The sequence below is a fragment of the Neofelis nebulosa genome, chromosome X (assembly GCF_028018385.1).
Source record: "Neofelis nebulosa isolate mNeoNeb1 chromosome X, mNeoNeb1.pri, whole genome shotgun sequence".
Taxonomy (NCBI): Eukaryota; Metazoa; Chordata; class Mammalia; order Carnivora; family Felidae; genus Neofelis; species Neofelis nebulosa.
Window position 1 is genome coordinate 67,452,868 of NC_080800.1, and position 22,635 is coordinate 67,475,502.

The 22,635-nt window shown below is 36.0% G+C and overlaps 1 protein-coding gene across 8 annotated transcripts in view; it reads right to left on the bottom strand.

Annotated features, from left to right (window-relative positions):
- Positions 1-22,635, bottom strand: part of BRWD3 (bromodomain and WD repeat domain containing 3) — a 251,447-nt gene that overhangs the window by 177,184 nt on the left and 51,628 nt on the right. For 7 of the 8 annotated variants that reach the window (XR_009257105.1, XM_058713528.1, XM_058713523.1 and 4 more), the window contains exons 7-8: positions 5,328-5,488; positions 3,030-3,251 (exon numbers count right to left, since the gene is read on the bottom strand). Coding sequence is in view for 7 of the 8 variants with exons in the window: in XM_058713528.1 (XP_058569511.1) it covers positions 3,030-3,251; positions 5,328-5,488 (383 nt within the window). In the remaining variant the exon portion in view is untranslated. Of the gene's footprint in view, positions 1-3,029; positions 3,252-5,327; positions 5,489-15,393; positions 15,545-22,635 lie in introns of those variants that run through there. The other variant, XM_058713525.1, reaches the window with a different exon arrangement.

The window sequence follows — 22,635 nt, forward strand, 5'->3', positions numbered from 1 at the left end:
GAGAATTTAAATCAAACAAAGATTATCAATTAATGTTAACCATTAACAGTTGATATACAGTAAAGAACCAGTACTCAGGTATCATGCCTATATTTTCCTTTCTGAGATAAAGAAACTTGCAATTGAAAACTTAATCCACAATTTACAGCAGGAGTCTGCAAATTATAACACACATGCCAAATCCAACTTGCTGCCTGTTATTGTAAATAAAGCTTTATTGGACAAAGTCACCTTACACTGCCTATAGCTGCTTTTGGCCTGCAGAGTTAAGTAGGTATGACAGAGACCACACGGTCTGCAAAACCTAAAATATTTACTATCAGATCCATGAATTTGCTGATCTCTGATATATGCAAATAAGACAAGTAAATATAACAGAGTATAATTGTATTAAGTTTGAAAAAAACACTAAAACTTTTATTATCACCATTATATTTAAATACATTCATCAATCACAAAGGTGGATCTGGCCTATTAATGCTCCCTAATTGGATTGTTTTTAAATAATAAATCATGTTAGAGATTATACAAATAAGATATGTACACTTCTGAATATAAATTAATACATCATTATTAAAGTAAATTTAGTAAATATAGAGAAACAATAAAAGCTACTCATAATCCCACCACCCAGGGGCACCTGGGTGGCTCAGTTGGTTAAGCGTGACTTCAGCTCAGGTCATGATCGCACAGTCTGAGTTTGAGCTCCGCACTGGGCTCTGTGCTGACAGCTCAGAGCCTGGAGCCTGCTTCAGATTCTGTGTCTCCCTTTCTCTGCCCCTCCCCCTGCTTGCATTCTGTCTGTCTTTCAAAATAAAATAAAGACATAAGATTTTTTTAAAATAATCCCACCACCCAGAGGCAACCTCTATTAACATCATATCATTTTATATCTGTTTTGTTTAAAAAAAATCTGAAAGGAAAATACACCATGATGTTAATGGAGACAGTCAATTAGCAAAGAGTATAGTACATAGAATTCACACTAAATGGTACTGATTACTATGGAAAAAAATAAAATTAAGGGGAGATAAAGAGTGCTGGTTCAGGGAACAATTTACAATTTTAGAGTGGTAAAGTGGTTAGAGAAAGTCCCTGAGAAAGAGAAATTTACACAAAGTGCAAAGAAAGTGAAGGAATAAGCCATATCTAAGGAAGACCATTCCGTTCCAGAGACATGAAACAGAGCAAAGGCAGAATTGGATGCAGAGTGGTCTAACAAAGCAGAGTGCATAGCAGCAGCTAAAGCAGAATGAGAACAGAAAACTAGTAGAAGATGAGGTCAAAGAGAGCAAGGGGCTGAGAATGTAGGCCTTACAATGTGGGTAATTGTAAAGACTTCAACTTTAACACTGAGTTTGGAACAACGGAGGGTTCTGAGTACCAGTGACGTGATTTAACTTCCATTTTAAAATCACACAGCCTGCTATGGCAGAGGTTAGACTGGGGCAAGAAAGAGGGAAGGGTAGAAGCAGGAAGATCAGTTGGAAATGTGCTTCAATAATCTGGGTCATAGATGATAACTATTTGAAACGTAATAGAAATGATAAAGATCATGATAATTTGTCAGATTCTGGATTTATTCCGAGGGTAGAGCCAAAATTATATGCTAGCAAGTTAGATATGAGATATAAAAGAGACAAAAAAAAAGTCAGGGATGACTACTCTGAGCAATTGGAAGGATAAAATAGCCATTTGTTTAGTTGAAAAAAGTTTTAGGAAAAGCAGATTTAAGAAAGGAAAATAGAAGTTCAATTTTGAGTATGCTGAGTTTGAGATTCATGAAATTCATGTGATGATACAAAATGGGTAGCTGAATATACAAGTATGGAACTAAGAGAAAGGTCCCAAGATGAAAATATAAGTTTGAAAATCATCAGCCTACAGATGAAATCCAAAACTATGAGACTTAATGAGATCACTAAAGTAAAGAATGTGATAGAGATCCATCAATCTTTAGGGAGCTCCTACATGTAAACAAAGTGAGATAGAAATTAGAAAATCAACCTATGAGGAAGCCAAGGGTATCAAAACATTTTTCAATATCAGTGGCCATTTTTTTTTCATTATATGAGAGTATTTCTGAATTCCAGAAATAATCCGGCAGATACGATGGTAGGAACACAAGTAACTAATAAACTCCTAAAACAAAAGACATAAAATAATTTCAACTGATTAAAAGTTTGATATACAATTTTTAAAATCCAATATACATTAAACCTAATTCTTGCTAGCTCCTCATAAACAGGTGATATTTTATTTAAATAACACACAAAAATTGACTGACATACTTTTTAGTGACTAAAGAACAAGGAAAAGTAAATGGGAGTTAATTATCTCATCCACAAAAGTGGTCTCCTTGACCAAAGTGTATAACACAGTTTCAGAGGGATTCCTCTATTTTGCTTTCAACACAAAGAAGAGGACAAATTCAGCTTAGTTTTCTTAAATAAAAGTTTTTTGGGGGCTATCCAGGACTTTCACTACCAACATTTAGTAAAAATGCTCTATGAATAAGAATTTAAAAGAAGTCAATGTATCTTATGTCAAATATCAAGTTGAAATAAGAAATCACTGTAACTAAGAATAAAATTTCTTTAACATCAAACCACACACACATACACAAACACACACACACAATCCGACTGACAAACATCTTGCATTAAATATTAACACAAAGTATGCCAATATTCAAGTTAGAACCTGTTTATAACCTAACAGGTATTAGTGTTGCTTCCTTATGGCATTTATAAGTCTTCTCCCTTCTTCACAAATACTAGTGAGATAAATAAGATGTTTTACACTGCATTTGAAAAATCTTTTCAATGAGGTTTTAATTATCTCTGAAGGGAATAAATTTATATAAAACAGGAACTTTAAAAAAATACCAGAGCAGAGTAGGGACAAAGCTCTTAGAGATCAATATTTTTCTGTTGCTATTCTTTATAAATATCCACACAATATAACAAAAACTGAGAGAATTCCTACCCTCATTATATATGTTAGAGATATCTTTTCATTTTTCTTACCTGTATGGAAGTAATAGAAGCTGAATGTCCCTGAAGGACTGCAACTGGTGCACAAGTTCGAAGACACCACACCCTTACAACCTTATCACAGCTGCCTGCAGCAATAAGAGTGTTTTCATAGTTAACAGCCATGTCAGAAATTTCAGCAGAGTGCCCTCGAAGTGTAGCAAGGAGACGTCCATCATCTGTTGCCCAAATTTTCACCAAACAGTCATCTGAACCCTATAGTAATACAAAAGGACAGAAGATTTACAATGTAGCGAAAATTTGCAATCCCCCACCCCAGAAAAAAAGCCAAATGACAAAGGCAGGATTTTTATTAAATTACTTCTGAGCCTTCACTTTCTAATCTTTTTGTCCATATAATATGGATCCAGTAAGAAATAGAACTGATGTCCAAATGATGGCAATGACAAAGCACTGTCCAAACTGACAATGGCATTTGTGAAGAACTCCTCAAAACTACCAATCTTAACTCAAAATATTTTTAACTCACTTTTAAGTGATTTGGCATTAAATGTATCTGCATTATTTCTTTCCTTATACCTGATGGCCTTTTATCATAACTGAATATTTTTTTCTATAGATACTTAAAAATTTAAGTCTACATGCATTTCTCTTTTTTTAACCTTTATTTATTTTTGAGACAGAGAGAGACAGAGCATGAACGGGGGAGGGGCAGAGAGAGAGGGAGACACAGAATCGGAAGCAGGCTCCAGGCTCTGAGCCATCAGCCCAGAGCCCAACGCGGGGCTCAAACTCACAGACCACGAGATCGTGACCTGAGTCAAAGTCGGACGCTTAACCGACTGAGCCACCCAGGCACCCCAGTCTACATGCATTTCTTAGTAAATATGAGTCTTTGTTAACAATCTTTGCTGAAAATATTATGTTGCACTTCCTACTGAGAATTTCAAAAGAGCTTTTTTTTTTTTTTAAACGTTTATTTATTTTTGAGACAGAGAGAGACAGAGCATGAACAGGGGAGGGGCAGAGAGAGAGGGAGACACAGAATCTGAAACAGGCTCCAGGCTCTGAGCTGTCAGCACAGAGCCCGATGCGGGGCTCGAACTCACGGACCGTGAGATCATGACCTGAGCCGAAGTCGGACGCTTAACCGACCGACCCACCCAGGTGCCCCAAAAGAGCTTTAAAAATACTAAAATCAATTCTAATCTAATGTGGTAAATAAGCTATTTAGTAATTATGTTTATAGAAAGATGGCAATTGTCATTCTCATCATGATCATCAACATCCAAATACTTAAACGATGCATTTGGAGTTATGAAATGTCAATGGAAGAGTCTTTAATGAACTCCAAGGAGTCATAATTTCTCAAATGCAAACTACTTCATTTACTGTATCATAGAAATTTAAAAAGAAAATTATGCCACTAACTCTACTTCTATGTTAACTTAGTACTAAAGCAATGACACTAAACCCTTTCTTAGAAATATTAGCGTGCTAAAATTTTGTGCTCAAAAACACACAATATGATCTGGTTAATAAAATGCTAAGTGATAGAAGTCAGAGAAAGACAAATACCATATGACTTCACTCATACGTGGAATTTAAGAAACAGAACAAATGAACAAAGGGTAAAAAAGAGAGAGGGAGGCAAAACAAGAAACAGACTCAACTATGGAGAACAAACTGATGATTAATAGAGGGAAGGTCAGTTGGGGGAATAGGTAAAATAGGTGATGGGAATTAAGGAGAACACTTGCGGTGATGAGCGCCATGTATTATATGGAAGTGTCGAACCCAAAACTAGTATTACACTGTATGTTAACTAACTGAAATTTAAATAAAAGCTTAAAAAAGCTATTTAAAAAATAATTAGTACTAAAACAAAAGAAAGATATACACAGTAACTAATCTTGGCTACTAACGGTGTAGTACAATTATTCAACTATATGAATGGTGTAATTTTAATTAAGCAGAATGGACACCAATTACACTAAGTGACAAATGGAAAATGCATTTTAATAAATGTTTGCTAAAATGAAAGGAAATGAAACTGAGTAGATAAAATTGTTTCACATAAATTAACCATCTCTATGTATATAAGACCTTAAGATTTCATTGTTTTTAATTACATTTCCCAAAACATAGAGGACATTATAGTTTACTCATTTAAATAGAATGAGAAAAGACTTTCAATTTCTATTCATCTTTTCCTGCATTCATGTGTCTAAGAAGGATGAATTGCTTACAAGTATAATTCAGTGCCATGAAGCCTACCTTTAATTGTTGTAAATCTCTATTATGCTATAGTATTATAAATTTTAAACTCACTGTAAAAATTCTTCTCCCACTTCGGTCAAATGCTACACAGTAGACAGATGACAAGTGCCCCAGAATTCTCTTATGCATCTTAATGTGCTGGTAAGCAGATGAAGGGAAAATATGGCTGAAGCGACTGCATCCAGTTAATTGCCTGGCAGAGGTGATATTCACTGAAAAACATAAAATAGGAGACTCCTTAAAATCTAAAAGCGAAACCTACATCATGAAGTTAAATCATAAAAATTAAGATGAGGTAAAACAGGGTATATACACCACAGCCATTTTACCCTGTGAGAAGTCTAAATTCCATTACACATTTCATGATTTTATGAACTCAAGTTTACTAACACAAAGCACTAAGAATACTCTTCTTTTAAATCCCACAAGTCTGATTTTCTGTTTGCCTTACTCTCATTTCCCAGGTACATTCTTGTTTTGCCTTTCTTGGTAAACTACAAAGATACTGTCACTCTAAGTATATGGGTAAATCTTACTATAACATGAAGGAATTTTATAATAAAGACTATATTTGGTTAAGTAAAATACACCTTAAAAATTACATAGGGAGGGGCGCCTGGGTGGCTCAGTCGGTTAAGCATCCGACTTCGGCTCAGGTCATGATCTCACAGTCCATGAGTTCGAGCCCCGCATCAGGCTCTGTGCTGACAGCTCAGAGCCTGGAGCCTGCTTCTGATTCTGTGTCTCCCTCTGTCTCTGCCTTTCCCCTGCTCATGTTCTGTTTCTCTCTGTCTCAAAAATAAATAAAAACATTAATTTTTTTTAAATTACATAGAGAATTTTATGAACTCCTGTCCTACCTCCTCAAATCCATTCACTCCATATGAAGCTGTCTCTAAAATTTCAAGAGTAATAGATTTACACAGTGAAAAAAGAAAGGAAGCTATGATAACACATTAAGTTTTGAGTAACAAACAATCTTTCCTAGGTTTCTCTATAGGTTCTCCACTTTTAGGCTCTCCCACTAGTTACCAATGAATTTTTGAAACTGCATTTCCTATAAGGTCAACTTACACCAGGCTTTTTGTTTGCCTTATTATTTATTTTCTTAAAAAACAGACAGAAGAAAGCATAAATCTGTCCAATTCTCCTCCAATGCCACCTAGATTCTTCTCACTTACCTAAAATGGAGATCTTAACCTCCATGTAAGGATTTACAAGCACCCACTTGCTCTGTGAAATTCCTCCAGTATTCCCTTATGCACTGAAAATATTTAACATCCCAAACATTATATTTTAATCAAATCATAAGATCTTCATAAGTGGAAAGCCACATTGAGGCAAGGTGACATTTCATCCTAGTGCATAAATAATATAGTACAAATGATAATAGCTTAATTTTGAAGCCAAGGCAAAATTAAGGCAAGAATGGATTTGTAGCTAGATTAATACAGTTAGAACCATGCCACCACCCCCCCACACACACACACAAAATGAAACCTTTCCATATCCCAGTCTTAAAGAGCAATGGAGTGTTTTCTTAGGCAAAGGTAGATCTGCTGGCCATTTTAAACTGACAAAATGACAAAAAAACGAGTGATGAATAGCAAAACCAATGAAACTTTGAATGTAAACCATAAGAACATAATAAAGATCTGAGTATTTATATAACACTGTGAGATGTTAAGTAAATAATGGTAGAAAACTTGTAAGCAACACTACCAGCTAAGAGGATTTCTTTTTGGCAGCTGCTCCCCATCCCAACCTCTAGAAATTTTCACAACTCTAAGGTGGAAAGAAAAGACACCATAACTTTGGGACTTAGTAATCTTCCTTCTCCAGTCAAACATTTCTTACTGCTCTTAGTTCCCTGAAACAATCAATCATCACTTCTGCTTTGCTTTTTTCTATCCACACTTTGCAAGTAGATAGAAGAAAAGTTGTGTTACTTAAGGCAGGGTTTCTCAGCCTTAGAAATAATGGCACTTTGGGCCTGATAACTCTTCAGTGTATGGGGCTGTTTATTGAAGAGTATTTAGCAGCAACCCTGGACTCTACCCACTAGATGTTCATAAAAACCACCATGAAGCCGTGACAAGGAAAAATATCTCCAGACATTGCCAAATGTCTCCTGGTGGTAATAAACAAAAACTAAAAAAAAAACTGCCCCCAGTTAGAAACCACTGCTTAAAGGATAAAAACAAAAAACAACATCAATAGGAAGAAAAATAATCAGAAGAGCAACTCTGAGAAGAAAAGCAGAGACATAAAGAAAACAAATAATCAATGACAGAGAGAGGTAATAGCTACCAGAAATCCAGTCATTCATCTAACAAATATCTGATTTTTTCGAAGGCCAAAGGAACACAACTAAGCATATAAACAAAATATTTTTTTTAGATATTTATTTATTTTTTGGGAGAGCGCAAGTGGGGAAGGGGCAGAAAGAGGGGAACAGAGGATCGGAAGCAAACTCTGTGTTGATAGCAGGGAGCCCGATTTGGGACTCAAAACTCAGGAGATCATGACTCAGGAGAAGCTCAACCAACTCAGTCACCCAGGTGCCCAATATTCTTCACCCCAAAGAGACCCCATTAATACTCTCAGGCCAAAACTGTTAAATCAGGAACAATGACTAAAAACTTCATGCATTTTTATAGTGTATACAAATTAGCTTTTACTTTTTAAGACTCCTTTACAAAGAAAACTAATAATTCATTAAAAAGAAAAATGGAAAATATTTGCAACAAATATGACATAATCTTAATATTTTAAAACACATATTAATCTAACCATCTATAAGAACACCACTAAGATCTAATAGATTAGTGGATAAAGAAAATTAACAGATAAGTCACAATATAGGAAATACAAATAAAGGAAGTCACAAAAACATTTAACTATTTTGCCAACTATCAAAAGAAATTTAAATGAGAATGATGAAATATAATAGTATACCTAATAAATTAGCATTTTAAAAATTCTAAAACTTAATGCCAGCAATTACTACCTGAAACTGGTGTACACCTACATTTCTAGATGCACCATAAAGTGACATGATCCATTTGGAAAATAATTTTGGCAATATACTTCAAGAGGCATGAGAATATACACACCCACTGCTCAACCCCTGAGAATCTATTCTAGTGACATAACTGTTTAGCAAAAATGGGTTACATGTACAAAATGCTTTTATAATACCAAAGAATGATAAATAACCTAAGTCCAACAACAGGGGAATGGTAAATTAAGTTACAGAATATGTGATGGACTATTCTATAGGAATTAATTAAAATACAAATATTATAGCACTGTGGAAAAACTTAGTAACTACAAAGCAAAAAACATAAAATACAACCTTGCAAGTATACTATGATTTAAATTATAGAAAAAATGCATACATATATAATAAAGACTAAGAAGAAACAAGAGAAATGGAACCAACTGCTTTGTAATCAAAGTATAGGCAATTTTTTTTAAATTTCACTTAACAATACATTTTTATATGAAATACAATTTTTCTATTAGGTTCTTCTTAGTTATCACTAATAGCTATTCAAAAAAATTCTAATATAAGGTACGTTGAATATCTGACAGAAGCAGCATCAAATATTCCTTCTTTCCGATCTCAGGGATTTTTTGTTTTTTCACCTAGCACCTGAAATGGTAACATTTATACCTTTTTTTCAGTCATTTGATATCAACAGGCCTTAGGCTCTATACATTAAGGAGTCCTGTCAACACTCTTGCATGCATTGTACATTTAGCCACTATTTTTCAGTATTACTGCTTTTTGCTTTTCTTATCTATTTACAGAGTACTTTATCAGGAACATTCTTGTCAATTGTTAATAGCTGATACCTGACTATAAAGATACAATTGAGTTCACTTTTGACCAACCCTTGAGTATTCTACCAGGAAGAAGTAGATCTCACTCTTCTAGCACAAATGTTACATAGCTCTTTTAAGGGAGGGAAATACTAAAAGTCATTATTCTTTTTCTCAAAAGTGACAATAAAATAGACACACATACACAAACACAATTATCACTGTGATGTATCTGAATGTCTCTATCAAATGTACTACTTGAATGAATTATTTTTCTATTTTAAGTATAATGCAAGTTGGAAGATGAACAATTTAAATTTCTTTCACCTTAAAGTAAAATGAGGTATTCATGAGAAACCTACAAATAAATAAAAAGTTCCCACAATCCTATGCCAAAATATCCACTAGAATGCCATTATTGCATTCTCACTATTAAGCCTTCTAAAATCTATAGTACTTCAAAGGCATGTAAATAAGTTTTAGTATCTACAACTAATTACCTTGATTAATTACTTAAGTTTTCAAAAACACTATAAAGGTTAAGTTATGTTATTTCAGCCTCTATTTACTAAGGAATTTAGCTCCATATAGTCACAAAAGTGAAATGGCAAAAACAATAGTTGAAACTGGGCGAGCAATCAACGTAATTTTAGTCAGAACAAAATTCCTGCTTTTCCATCAACAGTTGTTAAGGATTTGGCAACTTTAGAGAAATAATACCCTATGCTATAGTTGTAACTCTTTTCTATCTAGGGACCTGGCATAGTTATGGTCAGGTTCCAACAATCAACTATAGAGCATTTTCTCTTGAGCAGTGATGTGAACATGCCAACTTTGTCTTGAAATATTTTAAGAAGCATCCTTTTCAGACAAAAATCCTTGATGCCACATTTCTTTGTATTGACAAACTCAACTAGTAGATAAATTAGTCAAATGTGTATATGTATAAAATGTATTTAAATATAAAATAATCTATTCAGAATCCATCATGTTTGTTTTTTTCTTTAAAATTTTGTAAGATAGACATCTAAATGTTCTCTACCAAGAGATAAGATATATGAACTAACTCAGTGACAGAGCAAAATGCTTGAAGATTCAAGTAAAAACAGGATAAAACTGTATTTTATAAATTTATTAAGTCATAGAGATCAGTGAACAGCTATTATTGGAATAATTGTTTTTTCATTAAAACCTATGTTTGTTGACCACCTACTATGAGCTAAGCACTATGACAGACACTGGAAATACACCTTATAAACAAATCAAACAAGATCCTCATTCTCATGGAATTTACATTCCACTGAACAAAGCTTTCATCATTCATTTGCCCAATTTCATGAGTGAATAAGATACTTTAATGAGGAAAATTATCTAAATTATTAAACTTATAATGTATAATATATTATATGTTATATAATATATATTAAAAATATATACAGCTTTAGAAATGTATTTTTCTAATAAGCTCTACAAGTGATGCTGATACTATGTCAAGTTTGGGAACTACTAATTCTAGTCCAATCTCTCTCCTCCCAAAATTATCTTTTCTATAACATTATCTGGCAGATGGCCATTTAGTCTCTGCCTAAACACTTCTGGTAAAGAGAAGATTATTATTTCTTAATATAATGGCCAATTCATATGTTAAGCTACTCTAATTTTGGGGAGACTCTACCATTAATTGAACTCAATCTCTTTACCTGTAACTTCTACAATCATACAGCCTCTGCCCTTGGGAGCTACACTGGGAAAAAAAAAAAAAAAAGAAACAGTCAAATCCCTTTGTCACATGGTAACCCATGAAATATTTTTAAATAGCTGTTACTTGGGGTGCCTGGGTGGCTCAGTCAGTTAAGCATTTGACTCTTGGTTTCAGCTCCGGTCATGATCTCATGGTTCGTGGGTTTGAGCTCCACATCGGGCTCTGCGCTAACAGTGTGCAGCCTGTTTGGGATTCTCTCTCTCTCTCTCTCTCTCTCTCTCTCTCTCCCCCCATCCCCTGCTCATGCTGTCTCTCTCAAAATAAATAAAATTTTTTTAAAAAACTTAAAAAAAAAAAAGGAAGTAGCTATCACTTGTGCCTTAAATCTTCTCTCAATATGTGAGGTTCCTTCTACATTACTCACAGCCATAGTTTACAAACACCTCTCTTTCTTATCATCCCCTATAGAAAAACACTCTTTCACACTAAACACTACTGTGGTTGCTTTTTTCTATGATGTCTCTAGTTCATCAATGTCTCAGCCTCTTAAAATAACAAGAATTCTGCAAAATATTCCAGTGGTTTAATCAGCACAGAGTGGATTATTTCCAACCACATTTCTATGAATGCAATTTAGGATTGCAAAGACTACCTCAGTTTTCTAAAACAGCTGCTTTATACATCTTTTGATTAAAGAGGAAATAAAGCTAGTTTGACATTCTTTTTTAATAAGCATTAAGTTCCTAGTGATCACCTCTTTCTTTTCTAAGAGTACACAAACCACTTGTTCAATAACGAGTCTAAAATTTTGCCTAGGGTTAAATTCACCAATCTATAATTCCTAGAATGTATCATTTTTTCCCCTTTGATATATTTGTCCATTGTGTCATTTCCATTTCTCCTGTCCACTCTGATTTCAAGCAAATACCTGCCAGGGAAAATTATTTCAGTATACCAGGATTTAATTCATTTAGGCTTCTTAAAGCAGATAGGTACTCATATATCTTGGGTTTTCTTTTCTTTAACCATGCTCGTTACAGTTTAGAGATCACTCTCTTTGATAATGGAAAATATGGTTATCCCCAGCTCTTACATTTTACCTATCAATGCATACCATCTATTCCCTTTTGATAAATTTATAGATTCTTTCTCTAAATGCTAATTGGGACTTTAAAGGTGTTTTGAAGTAATCCTATATAGGTTGAACTGGAAGAAATTGTTGATAATTGACTATTTTCTATATAAAAAATAGTGATTTTAAATTTAGGCTCAATATAACAGCTATAATGGAAGTGGTGGGATTGGCAGACATCAAGGATTAGTCTGATCTAGGTATCCTGCTTCTTTACTTCTCCAGTAGGAAAGCATCATCAATATTGTCAGGTCTATAGTATAATTCCTTATCCGTTTATCACTACTTTTACCTGTACTCATTGTTTCTCACAGTATAGCCACATTTATACCATTTCAAGTTTGTATCTCTTGATGTAAAAGTTTCTAGTTCACTTTGTTTCATTGTAAGTAATATTTATAAATATTCTACCCAACCTAATGTTTTCTATTGTGAATTACTGGTCACTTCCTCCTTTGTGGATCTTTTCCTTATGTTATAGCCACTGTATTTCATCATATATTTTTTTTAAAACTGGGTATTTTTATGAGTGTCCCTAACAAAAATAAAAATTAAGCTTCCTGAACATCAATTAGAAGTGCCAGTGAACAGGGGCGCCTGGGTGGCGCAGTCAGTTAAGCGGCCGACTTCAGCCAGGTCACGATCTCGCGGTCCGTGAGTTCGAGCCCCGCGTCAGGCTCTGGGCTGATGGCTCGGAGCCTGGAGCCTGTTTCCGATTCTGTGTCTCCCTCTCTCTCTGCCCCTCCCCCGTTCATGCTCTGTCTCTCTCTGTCCCAAAAATAAAAAAAAAAAAAAAAAAAAAAAAGTGCCAGTGAACAGTAAAAGGGAGAGAATATGAGGTCACAGTCATCACATAAGCCTCAAATTTTATCAACAACATATTAAAGAATTAATTAAAACCAAATAAAATTCATATAAAGGTTCTCCTGAAATTGGTCATTTTTTCTAATATTTTAAATGCTGTCTCTGTCTCAAAGCAAATAAAATTTTAAAAAGACTTTAAAAAATAAGAAAATAAAACTAAAATATAAAATGTAAATAAAAAATAAAATAGCTATCACTGTGCCTTAAATCTTGTGCCTTTAGGGGGGCGCCTGGGTGGCTCAGTTGGTTAAGCGTCTGACTTCGGCTCAGGTCATGATCTCGCAGTTCGTGAGTTGGAGCCCCTCATCAGGCTCTGTGCTGACAGCTCAGAACCTGGAGCCTGCTTCGGATTCTGTGTCTCCCTCTCCCTCTGCCCCTCCCCTGCTCATGCTCTGTCTCCCTCTGTCTCTCAATAATAAATAAACATTAAAAAAAATTAAATCTTGTGCCTTTAGAAATTAAGAATACTGAGTGTTCTTTGAAAAAAGCACAGTAAAATGTCATAATTTGAAGTATATGATATTCTAGTATATATTGGATATTAAAACATCATTTCACATATTCAAATTCTATTTCTTTCACAATTATAATATGGAATGCTATAACCCAAATTAATAGAGTTTGAACCAGAATGACGTTTTTCATGTATTCCTCAGTAACAGCTTTGCCATCCTAATTCTGCGGCATCCTGAATTATAAGGATGTGCTTCTTATGTTAATCAATACTTCATTGTTCTCCCCATTTGATATCCATCCTGTGAGTTTAAAGGAAAAAAAAATGCCAAAAACTTGTTAAAATCCTGAGTGTGTCCATTTTAGAACATTTGTTGCATGTGGTACAAAATATACTATTTATATTATCTTGACTTAAAAGCTTTGTACTAGAACCTCACATATTAAATGGTAATGAAAACCCTAAAAAGCAATACAGGACACAATAACAAGAACATTTAATAACAATAAATGAAAATCAAGGATTTATTACAGGGTTGTTATACTAAGAAAACTTTGTGAGTACATGGGCTTTTTCCTACAATGGTCAAGAACACAAGATAACAAGAGAAAAGAGTCTCTTATCCTAAATTCAGTCAATCATATCAAAACACCTAGGTCAGTAAGCAAGAAGAAATAGAAGGATCACTGCAAATGCATACCTTCAGTGAAAAACACCTCAAACCACATTCTCTTCTATCAACTCCATACATGAAAAACAGAACATTAGACCAAAAAAGATCAGGAAGCCTATGCTGAAACATACTGAAAGAATTATATAACAAGTAGGACAAATTGTAAAGTAATAAATAATTTAAAGTCTTAGAAACTGGAAAAGTAGTAATAAAGTATAAAATATTTATTTTATACTAAATTTAAGGTTTTATATTTTATATACTTCATAAAGGAAATTTTACTTAGATTTCTAAATTATTTCAAACGATCTATTTTATCACATAATCTATTCAAAAGTGATTCCATTTTAAAAATAAAACAAGTGTTTCTTATAGAATCTCATTTTACACGTGTTTTATTGCTAGGACACAACTATCAATAGCAAAATCCAAATTTAAAATGCATTAAGGGAGTGAGAGGAATTAAGATGGAAGAAAAGTAGGAGGACCCTGGGCTTTCCTCGTCCCTCAAACATATTGAGGTCAGATCACTTGGAACACCCAAGAAATAGATCTGCAGTGTGGCAGAAGGATCTCCACAGTTGGAGGGAGACAGCTTGGCAGGTGCAATGTGCATGGGAGTGAATTGGGGGAGATAGATAGTGTGGCAGAGGGGAGACAACTCTTTCCGTAGAAAGACAAAAGAGAAAGAAAGAGGGGTTGAGAAAGTTCAGCACTGAGTTAGCACAAGATGAAAGCCTCTCTAGACCATGGACTGGGGAGCGAGAATTACTGAGTGTCCCAGTTTTCTTTTCTTTCAAACAGCATTTGGAGCTCAAACTCTGAGGTTGTAGAAGTGCATGACAATCTCCAGAATGGAGCTGTGGCATGTGCTTCTGGGGAGGAGGGAGCTGACCACAGAGTGCACAGGGTGGTGTAGAGATCTCCAAGACACATTGGGAGAGAACATTCACTTCCTGGAGATTGTTTGGAAGAGGGTTTACTGCCTCCCCAAGGAAAAAGGACCCTGAAGGTACCACCCAAAGGCCTTTCATGAGCAGGGTCGAAAGGCTCTATTCCAGAGGACAAGACCAATCTGAATGGTGCCAAGTCCTTTAAGAATCCCAGCCAAGCGCCAAAGAAAAAACACACAGGGTTTGGCACAGGGTGAGCTGACTGCCCTTGCTAATCTTTGAGAGCTGCCTGAACAGTGTGGGCTGTCCCCCATGTCCGGGGACAAGAGATTTGGGTAGCTCCATTTTCTCCCAAAACCAAGGTGGGACTTCAGAAAGCAACACAGAGGCCTCCAGGGGAGGCAGACACACTTACACCAAACCCCACCATCCCATGCCTGGCAACTGTCTGTTTACTGGCACAAGAATGACTCTGAGCCAACACAGTGGACTTCTCTCTCTCAAAAGACCAGCACACCCAGCACCCCCCATGTACCAAGAGCACTGAAAATCAAATGCTTCAAAACAACACCTGCAGTTCTTTTTACTTGCTTACTTTCTTCTTTTTTCATTTTTAATCAGGTTCATAGTTTCTTCTTGGCTTTTTCATTTCCTTTTCTCATTTTTTTTGAATCAGTCATTTTTATTCTTTTCTTTTTCCTTCTCTTTTTTCTTTTCTTCTTTTTTTCTCTTATTTTTCTTTTCATTTTCATTGGAATCATCCTAGAGTTTTTTGATTCTCTGGGGGGATTTTGTTCCCTTTTCTTTTCTCTTTTTATTAGGATCAGGCTTTTCCCAACTCCTTTTTTTCCAGGATTACCTTAACAAACAAATCAAAGCACACTTAGTTAAAGGTCCAAACACACCACCACTGCAAGCAAGGATAAGCTCTGCAGAGGACTAACCAGTGAGAAAGAGCAGCCAAAATGCAACAGCAGAGTGCACAAAGCATACATCAGAAACACTTCCTGAAAGGCCAGGACCTAGACAGTGTATGACCCCTTTTTGATATAGCAGTACACTCAGGTGATGGAAACACAAAAAGCTTTTAAAACATGCAAACAACAAAAACTTACTCAAAATGACAAAATGAAGGAATTCTTCCCAAAAGAAGGGTCAAGAAGAAATCACAGCCAGGGACTTGCTCAAAATAGATATAAGCAATATATCTGAACAATAATTTAAAACAACAATCATAAGCCTACTAGGTGGGCTTGAAAAAAAAGCATAGAAGACACCAGAGAAATCCTGCTGCAGAGATGAAAGACCTCAGAACTAGTCAGAATGAATTTAAAAATACTATAACTGAGATGAAAAACAAACTGGAAACAGTGACAACGAGGACTGAAGAAGCAAAGGAGCGTATAGGTGATATAGAAGATAAAATTTGTAAAACAATGAAGGTGAAATAAATAGGGACAGGAAATTATTAGATCATAATGGGAGGCTTGGGGAACTAAGTGATTCCATGAAACAAAACAATATCTGTATCAAAGGAGGCCCAGAAGAAGAAGAGCTTGAAAAAGGGGAAGAAGGTTTATTTGAACAAATTATAGATGAGAACTTCCCTGATCTGGGGAAGCAAACAAGCATTCAAGTCCAAGGAGCACAGAAAACTACCCTCAAAATCAACAAAAACAGGTAAACACCATGATATATCACAGTAAAACTTGTAAAACATGAAGATAAAGAGAGAATTCTGAAAGTAGCTAGGGACAAAAGGTCCTTAACCTACAAGGGTAGACACATAAGGTTAGCAGCACACCTGTCCACTGAAACTTGGCAGGCCAGAAAGGAGTGGCAGGAAATATTCCATATGCTGAATGGGAAACATATGCAGCCAAGGATTATTTATCCAGCAAGGCTGTCATTAAGAATAGAAGGAAAGATAAAAAGTTTCCCAAACAAAAACTAAAGGAGTTTGTCACCACATAACCATCCCTGCAAGAAATATTAAGGGGGATTATCTGAGTGGAGGAAAAAAAAGAAGATCAAAGTGATAAAGACGACAAAGCACCAGAGAACATAACCAGAAACACCAACACTACATATAATGTAATGGCACTAAATACATATCTTTCAATAACCACTCTGAAGGTAAATGGACTAAATGCTCCAATGAAAAGGCACAAGATATCAGAATGAATAAAAAAAATAAAGATCCATCTACATGCTGCCTATAAGAGACTCATATTAGACCTTAAAATATCTGCAGATTGAAAGTGAGGGGATAGAGAACCATCTATCATGCTAACAGAAATCAAAAGAAAGTCGGAGAGGCTACACTTATAACAGACAAACTAGATTTTAAGACAAAAACCTTAACAAGAGATGAAAAGGGGCCTTATATCATAATTAAGGGGTCCATCCATCAAGATCTAACAATTATAAATATTTAGGCCCCCAACTTGGAACCCCCAAATATATACATCAAATAATAACAAACAGAAAGATGGGACACCTGAGTGGCTCAGTTGATTAAGCGTCCAACTTCAGCTCAGGTCATAATCTCACGATTCACAAGTTCGAGCCCTGCATCGGGCTCTGTACTGACAGCTCAGAGCCTGGAGCCTGCTTCAGATTACGTGTCTCCCTCTCTCTCTGCCCCTCCCCTGCTTGTACTCTGTGTCTTTCTCTATCAAAAATAAATAAAATATTAGAAAGAAACTCACTGATAATAATACCATAAGAGTAGGAGACTTTAATATCCCACTGACAACAATGGACAGATCATCTAAGCAGAAACTCAATAAGAAACAATGGCTCTGAATGACATATAACACACTGGACTACATGGACTTAACAGACATATTCAGAACATTCATTCCAAAGCAGCAGAATACACATTCCTCTCCAGTGCACATGGAACACTATCCAAAAGAGATCACATACTGGGTCACAAATCAGCCCTCAACAGGTACAAAAAGATCGAGATGATACCATGCATATTTTCAGATCACAATACTATAAATCTTGAAATCAACAACAAGAAAAAATTTGGAAAGCTCTCAAATACATAGAAGCTAAAGAACATCCTACTAAAGAATGAATGGGCTAACCAGGAAATTAAAGAAGAAATAAAAAATGCATGTAAGCAAATGAAAATGAAAACATGACAGTCCAAACCCTTTGGGATGCAGCAAAGGCAATTCTGAGGGAAAAGTACATTGCAATTCAAGCCTATCTCAAGAAGAAAGAAAGGTGGCAAATACACAACTTAACCTTACACCTAAAAGAGCTAGAAAAAAGGAGCAAAGAAAGCCTAACACCAGCAGAAGAAGGAATAAATAAATGATATAGAAACAAACAACAACAACAAAAACAATAAAAAACAGTAGAACAATGAAACTAAATGCTAGTTCTTTTAAAGAATGAACAAAATTGATAATCCCCTACCCAGACTTATCAAAAGAGAGAGGACCCAAATAGGTAAAATCACGAATGAAATAGGAGGAATACAGGGGCGCCTGGGTGGCTCAGTCAGTTAAGCGGCCAACTTCAGCTCAGGTCACGATCTCGCGGTCCGTGAGTTCGAGCCCCGCATCAGGCTCTGGGCTGACGGCTCAGAGCCTGGAGCCTGCTTCCGATTCTGTGTCTCCCTCTCTCTCTGCCCCTCCCCTGTTCATGCTCTGTCTCTCTCTGTCTCAAAAATAAATAAAAACGTTAAAAAAAAATTAAAAAAAAAAAAAAGAAATAGGAGGAATACCAAACAACACAGAACTACAAACAATTTTAACACAATACTATGAAAAATTATATGCCAACAAACTGGGCAATCTGGAAGCAATGGACAAATTCCTAGACACTCACACACTGCCAAAACTGAAACAGGAAGAAATAGAAAATTTCAACAGGCCCATAACTAGCAAAGTAATTAAATAAAAAGCTATCAAAAATCTCCCAACAAACAGGACTACAGGGCCAGATGACATCCCAGGGGAACTCTACCAGACATTTAAAGAAGAATTAATACTACTTTTCTCATACTGTTCCAAAAAATAGAAATGGAAGGAAAGCTTCCAATCTCATTCTATGAATCCAGAATTACCTTGATTCAAAAACCAAAGACCCCAATAAAAAGGAGAAGTGAAGGCCAAAATCCCTGAAAAACCTGGATGTAAAAATCTTCAACAAGATACTACCTATCAAATTCAACAATACATTAAAATAATTATTTATGATGATCAAGTGGGATTTATTCCTGGGCTGCAGGGCTGGTTCAATAATCACAAATCAATCAGTGTGATAAACCACATTAATAAAATAAAGGATAAGAACCATATGATCCTCTCAATCAATGTAGAAAAAGTATTTGACAAAATACAGTATGCTTTCTTGATAAAAACTTTCAAGAAAGAAGGGAGAGAAGGAACATACCTCAACAACATAAAGCCCATATCTGAAAGCCCCACAGCTAACATCATCTTCAAACTGGAAAAAGTGAGAACTTTCCCCCTAAGGTCAGGAACACAGAAGGGATGTGGACTATCACCACTGTTGTTCAACACAGTCCCGGAAGTCCTAGTGTCAGCAAACAGAAAACAAAAAGAAATAAAAGGCATCCAAACTGGCAAAGGAGAACTCAAACTTTCACTCTTCGCAGATGACACAATAGTCTACATGGAAAACCCAAAAGACTCCACCAAGAAACTGCTAAAACTGATGCATGATTTCAGCAAAGTCACAGGATAAAAAATCAACCGGTGGAAACTGGCTGCATTTCCATACACCAATAATGGAGTAACAGAAAGAGAAATCAAGGAATGGATCCAATTTACAATTGCACCAAAACCCATAAGATACAAAGGAATAAACCTAGCTAAAGAGGTAAAAGATCTGTACACTGAAAATGATAGAACTTATGAAAAAAATTGAAAAAGACACCCAGAAATGGAAAAACATCCCATATCATGGATTGAAAAAAAAAATATTGTTAAAATGTTGATACTACCCAAAGCAATCTACATATTCAATGCAATCCCAATCAAACTAACACTGGCATACTCCACAGAGCTCTATAGAACAAACAATTATAAAATTTGTATGGAACCAGAAAAGTCCCCAAATAGCCAAGGCAATGTTGAAAAAGAAAACCAAAGATGGCGGCATCACAATTCTAGACTTCGAACTGTATTACAAAGCTGTAATCATCAAGACAGTATGGTACTAGCACAAAAACAGATGCATAGATCAAAGGAACAGAACAGAAAACCCAGAAAGGGACCCACAAATGTATGGCCACCTAATCTTTGACAAAGCAAGAAAGAATATCCCCTAGAAAAAAAGACAGTCTCATCAACAAATGGTGTTGGAAAAACTGGACAGCAACATGCAGAAGAATGAAACTGGACTACTTTCTTAAACCATACACAAAATAAACTCAAAATTAATGAAAGACCTCAATGTGAGACAGGAAACCATCAAAATTCTAGAAAACAGTCAGCAACCTCTTTAACCTCAGCCTCAGAAATTTCTTACTAGACATGTCTCCAGAGGTGAGGGAAACAAAAGCAAAACTGAACCACTGGATGTCATCAAGATAAAAAGCTTCTGCACAGTGAAGGAAACAATCAACAAAATTAAAAGGCAACTGATGGAATGGGAGAAGGTATCTGCAAATAACATATTCGATAAACGGTTGGTATCCATAATCTATAAGGAACTTGTTAAACTCGACACCCAAAAAACAATCCAGTTAAGAAATGGGCAGCAGACATGAATAGACACTTTTCCAAAACAGACATCAGGATGTCTAACAGACACATGAAAAAGATGCTTAATATCACTGATCATCAGAGAAATACAAATCAAAACCACAATGAGATACCACCTCATACCTGTCTGAAGAGCTAAAATTAACAACTCTGGAAACAACAGACGTCGGTAAGGATGCAGAGAAAGGGGAACGCTTTTGAACTGCTGGTGGGAATGCAAACTGTTGCATCCACTCCGGAAAAAAGTATGGAGGTTCCTCAAAACAACAATAAAAGTACCCTATGACCCGCAATTGTACTACTATTTATCCAAAGGATACAAAAATGCTGAGTAGAAGGGGCACATGTACCCCAATGTTTATAGCAGTGCTATCAACAATAGCCAAATTATGAAAAGAGCCCAAATGTCCATCGACCGATGAGTGGATAAAGATGTGGTATACATACACAATTAAATACTACTCAGCAATTAAAAAGAATGAAATCTTAACATCTGCAACAACGTGGATCGAACTAGACACAGTGTGTTACGCTAAGTGAAATAAGTCAGTTAGAGAAAGACAAGTATCATACGGTCTTACTCATAGCTAGAATTTAAGAAACACAACAGGTGAACACAGGGGAAGGAAAGGAAAAATAAGATAAAATCAGAGAGGGAGGCAAACCATAAGAGACTCTTAAATACAGAGAACAAACTGAGGGTTGCTGAAGGGGAGGTGGGTAGTGGGATGGGTTAAATGGGTGATGGGAATCAAAGACAGCACTTGTTGGGATGAGCACTGGGTGTTATATGTAAGTGATGAATACAACACTACACTGTATGTTAACTAACTTTAATTTAATTAATTAATTTAAAACACACACAGACACAAAAATAAAGTTCATTTATTGGAGTGATGTCAGCATCATGTCAGATTGTTACACTTTTCTCTCCATTTTTGTTAACTGATTAGACATTCATAGCAGAATAAACGTGTTTCTACATACCACACCAGAATATCAGGAAGTTTCTACCCACCTATGCATCCAAAAGTGGGTATACAGGGCTTTGATGGTGGCTGTAATCCAAGGGATTGGACTAGAATGTCCCACCCCAACTCATGGTGATCATAGGATAAAAGGAAACCTGGAGCGTGCAAAAGTGAGTGGATACCCACAGGCAATAGAGAATTTGTGGGTTCCTGCCTGCATAAAGGGAGAATCTGGCATGCTATCAGAATGGAATAGAGATTAATTTGAACAAAGGAGATGGACGAACTTGCCAAAGGAGCACTGCTTCCCTGGATGATATTGCAAGGTGCTGATATTTTGGCAGCTGCAGGAGCACCCTCAAGTAGAAGAGGTGGAAAGCCGCAACCACTCTCATAGATAGGTAGAAATCAAAAGCAGTAAGTGACTTCCCAGCTGATGAAAATGTGCAGGTTGCAACTGAACCAGATTTTGAAGGACCGACATCCTTGACTGGGGGCGTGGGGAGCGGAATAGGGGAAAAGCTAATAAGAATATCAAAGAGCATCAACAGCACAAATTTCATGCTGTTTGCTTCAGAACATCAGCAGGTCTACCCACAGATCTCTGGGAGTGCTCCACTTAGAGGATCCTTCTCCTGGCCAACTGTTGGCACCCTTGAATTCCCAGATGCTAAGCCCATACCACACTGCACTCTCAGGTCCTTGTGCATCTTCCCAGCACACCTGAGAGAACCAATTCCAAAAGGAAAAAACATACTCTCGAGTTACTGTGCCATGCCACATTCTGGAATACAAAATAAAGGATTCTAATAGCCAGGCTGTTGAATTATAAGAATCAAAGAAGGGGGCATCTGAGTGGCTCAGTCGGTCAAGTGTCTGACTCTTGATTTTGGTTCAGGTCATGATTTCCCAGTTCATGAGATTGAGCCCCATATAGGGCTCTTCACTGACAGGGCAGAGTCTGCTTGGGATTCTCTCCCTCTCTCTCTGCCTTCCCCATTCATGCTCTCTCTCAAAATAAATAAATATTAAAAAAAGAAAAAGAATCAAAGAAGACAAAGCCTTAATAAAAGGATTATCTGACACCTC